Source organism: Heliangelus exortis, chromosome 4, assembly GCF_036169615.1.
Source record: "Heliangelus exortis chromosome 4, bHelExo1.hap1, whole genome shotgun sequence".
NCBI classification, from domain to species: Eukaryota; Metazoa; Chordata; class Aves; order Apodiformes; family Trochilidae; genus Heliangelus; species Heliangelus exortis.
In genome coordinates, this window is record NC_092425.1 from 22,623,668 (window position 1) to 22,627,912 (window position 4,245).

Below are 4,245 nucleotides of genomic sequence, written 5' to 3' on the forward strand. Positions count from 1 at the left end.
TACAGGATCTTGAACTGGCTCATAAAGATGTAGATATGATAAATTTGAGAATTCTAAATTTCTAGTGATGAAGCTACTTAAACTACCTTTATGCTACTTTTTAGATGCATCATAAGACATTATTTTCATTGAAAATATGCTTTAAATAAGGCAAGTTTTGTAAGCATTTATATAACATTATTTCTCACATGAAAAACTTCTTTACTTATAACATGGTCATGCCTCCTTTGCTATCTTGAAATCACGACACACAAAGCAATAAAATTACAGAGCTAAGCATCCTCCAAGGATGAAATCACAGTGATGAAAGCTGTGATATACTTTATGCTGTTAATCATGTTGTATCAGATCACATTGTATGATGATACCACAATAGAAGAGAGGTGGTTATTTACACAGTGGTTCAGACTGGCAAATGTAAACAAAGATGAGTCAAGCACCTCAGCAATGCATTGGCTTGCTAGGTCATCTCCAAGGGTTTACGATGTTGTTTGTTAGTTCCATTGTCAACTTGACATGAGGCACCTATTTTTAAGGTAAGAAACTGATCAGTTGATGAAGTGTCAGTGGGGTTTTCAAGTAAGTATGAATCTGTTCCCTTTTTTTTTCCATTATTAAGTCAAGGGTACACTAATCTAGGATCCAAGACAGATGAAATGCTGTTAGATATGTAGGCAGTTTAAGGAATTATATGGCATAGAGTGACTTGTTTTCTAAAATATATGAGCTAAGAAAACCTCCAGTACAGCAAGTTTAGGTAAAATCCACATTTTAATATAGAGTACCAGAAGTTTGATGGATATTCAGAAACTCTTAGTCCAGTTGAAATTATTCTGAAATGGTTGTAACTGGCTTGGAAAAGCTAAAGTGTTCTTGATCATCAGTGTAGATAGGAACACTGGAGCATTAAAAGGTATGACAGTTGGAGTGTCTTTCCAGAACTTCTTTTTAAGGTCAATTTGAAGGTGATTCCTGTTGTGAATTGGTTTTCTCCATCAGAAGGCTTCATTGTAAAGAGAGATTCATTGTTGCAGGAGACAGCCTGTCTAGCTATTCTTCCTCACTTCACAGTGTGCTTCCCTTCACTGAAGAGGTGCCTGCTGTCTGTGGAAAGTCTCCATAGGAGATCCTGTCACGAGAAACATATTTCTCCTTCTACTAGGGTCATAACTAGCACCATCTCTTGTCTGTTTTTTAAAGGTGTCTGATTATTCTAGGTTATTCATCACTGTGGCAAACACCTAATTATTGTTTTGAAAAATGTATCTGAGCCAGATTACACAGGAGTCTGTGGTCTACGGCTATTCTCAGGAGATAAAGCTGAAAAGGATATTAAATGCTAATCCTCTAAATACATGTCACTTCCCGGTGTTTCAGGAGGTTAAGATTCCGCTAACTGGACAAAACTTTCATCCTCACCCACTCTTCCTCTCAAATGCATTAAAATTGTTTGCATGTGTTTAGAACTTCTTTACTGTACACAAGTGAGAATGGTCCTCCCTCACTTACGTTTCTGGGAGGTGTTTCCCCAGAAACTTCTCTGGGGTACTTGGTTTCGTGAGTTACTTTCTCTTCAGAAAGAATAGTGGCTTATAGTTCTCTTCCCAACCCTCCTACGCCTTTTTTTCATGCCCAAACATCTTGAGCTGATGAATCATGACTCTTCTTTCCTTGCTGTTTATTCTCCTGCCCTTGTAGCTTTGAAGATAGTCAGTCAGGTATATTTCTCCTAAAAGGTTTTTTAAAATTGAGGAGTCAATTGAGAATGTCATTCCTATGAGTGCTGGTAAAGTTTAATCTCAAAAAAAAAAAAAAAAAAAAAAAAATTGTTGTATCTGTGTTAGGAGCAAAGCAATATAGTTAGAGGTATTTATCAAAAATCCTAGCCAATTTTCATGTACCTTGATTTATCACATCAGATTTCCTAATATATTTCGTAGTAGTCTTATTGAATCTTTTAAGAGAGGTTCACAGAGATTTTAGAATTAGAACCATAACCTGGCCAGAAGAAGCAGGCAGAAAGTGGTAGGAATAACTTTGTGTTTTGTTTTATTGAGCCAGGCAATGTGGATACTTGGGTTTCAACCTCTTTCTAGTTTTTTATCTCCACTTAAGGAAAAAAATGTACCCATGCATAATTTTATACTTCCCTCAAGGATATCATTGCATTGTTATATCAGAAACATACTGTTGTATAATGTGATCTGTATGCCAAGGTTCTGTAACCATGCAAGGAACTTGATCAAAGTGTTTTTCGGTGTGGAAGAGATATTTCACTATAATATTTAACAGTAGGTCTAATAAAACAGACATTTTATTTGGATGCTCTTGAGTGACAATAATAGGATTCCTACTGTCAGACAGAGTCCACCTTCACTTGATTGTTGTTTGTAATCAATGGAGAAGGTTTACTTTTCATCCTGTCTCCTGCATCATTAGAACTGTCCTGGAAAAAGAATTTTGCTGTGCAGCAAGTCACAACGATTCTCTTGTATTCTCTTCTGAAGTTCTGGTTCAGCAGTCCATATATGATAGCATTAAGGCAGCTGTTGAAATACGCCATGTAATAGCTAGATACAAACAACCACTCTGGAATCCTAGGGATTATAGTTGCTGGATTGACAGCCACAGCAAGGCCTATAATGTTCAAAGGAGCCCAGCAGACTGCAAACAGTACAAACACCACAAACATAGTTACGAAGTTTCTGAAGTCATGTGGTTTCAGTCTGGGGTTGTTATCTGGTTTAACTCTTCTCCTTACCTGAATAACCAGGATCCATATTCTCAAGTAACAGAAAGTAACTATGGCCATGGGAAACAGGAAATGGAAAAACACAACTGCTATTGTATATGCTGAGCTCACAGATTGTGCAAATGTACATGAGTAAATCCTGGGGTCATACTGGAGTGATCCCACAAACAGGTTGGGCACAATAGCAACAAATGTTAGGACCCAGATAAGAACAACATAGCACAATGAATTCTTGTTGCTGTACAACTTATCATATTTGAGACTGTGGCAGATATAGCAGTACCGATTGATTGCAATGCCTGTAATATTGAAGATGGATCCAATGACACTGAGGCCCATCAAGAAGCCACTAATCTGGCAGTGAAGGTATCCCAGATTCCATCCGTTGTGAAATACAGATGTGAGGACCAGTGGATATGGGTAGATTGCTACGACCAAGTCTGCAACAGCCAGGCTTACAACAAACACATTTCCTGCAAAATAAATATAAAAAACCAAGTATTAGTTTTTCTTTTCCTCTTTTCTGTTACTTCTTCTGGTAATATATTAATGAACAGCTTTAGTTGAACACTTTAAATATATATAGTTTCTATTTTCTAGATCAAAGCTCATTTGTATATCAGAAATAAGACACTTATTTTTAATCTAGAAAGGAAGTAGCTTAACTTAAAGATGCACTTCTAAAAAGATAATACTCTTTGAGTTTGATTACCATGAGCTAAAGTTTTTATCACCATTATTTAATTCCCTTGACTTATGTTATCTCTTAACTTTTCCAGTCCTGAAATGGTAGTCTTTTTTTTACTCATTTGTATTTCAAACTTATGTGACTTTTAAAGTGACTCTTACTGCATCTCCTGCCTAGCACTTAACTAAATCTAACTTCTAAGAATCTAGCTAAATACAAACTTATTTCTTTCCTAAATTGAGAGACATAATTAGTCTTCAATAAAAGTGGCTCTGGGCAGTGACCTAGACAGCTCCCAGACACTATTGATGCCACACTCTTCTCTGTCTCCAAAGTGGGAAATTAAGCAATGATCCATTCCCTTCATTCATTTTTTTTAATTAATACAAGGGGAGATTATTTAGACTGTGTTAGTTCATGATGGAATCCCTCTCTCTTCTTCTAAGACAATGGAACTCATCGTAACTACTTCTTATGAATTAATTTTTGAGCACAGGTTATACATTATTTTCTTAGTTGCTTAAATGATAATGTATACACATTTCTATGTGTAAGAAAACATATTGCTAGATTTAGGTGAGGTGGAACTTCATTATTAGTCGAAAGTGAGCATGGTGAACTGTTATATACACTTATTTTGACCAGAAAAAATACAAATACATAAGAATAAATTAAAAGAAAAGATAATCATATCTATAGCAACAGGGCATTTTAGCTGCTATGATTCTAAAATCTGTTTTTTTGGTTTTTTTTTTAAATATAAATTCTCTGACTCAGGATTCTACTCATTCTCCTTTGTTTAAAT

At 35.7% G+C, this 4,245-nt stretch overlaps 1 protein-coding gene across 1 annotated transcript; it reads right to left on the reverse strand.

The window, feature by feature from the left end:
* Positions 1-2,111: 2,111 nt before the first annotated feature.
* MTNR1A (melatonin receptor 1A) lies at positions 2,112-3,130 on the reverse strand. Its single transcript, XM_071743360.1, has one exon. It carries the CDS (start codon positions 3,089-3,091, stop codon positions 2,357-2,359), a length of 735 nt encoding a protein of 244 aa, XP_071599461.1. The 5' UTR covers positions 3,092-3,130; the 3' UTR covers positions 2,112-2,356.
* Positions 3,131-4,245: the final 1,115 nt, after the last annotated feature.

Bases quoted from the DNA above. Each gene is read 5' to 3' on its own strand.
- MTNR1A (XM_071743360.1), bottom strand. From the start codon at position 3,091: ATGGGCCTCAGTGTCATTGGATCCATCTTCAATATTACAGGCATTGCA.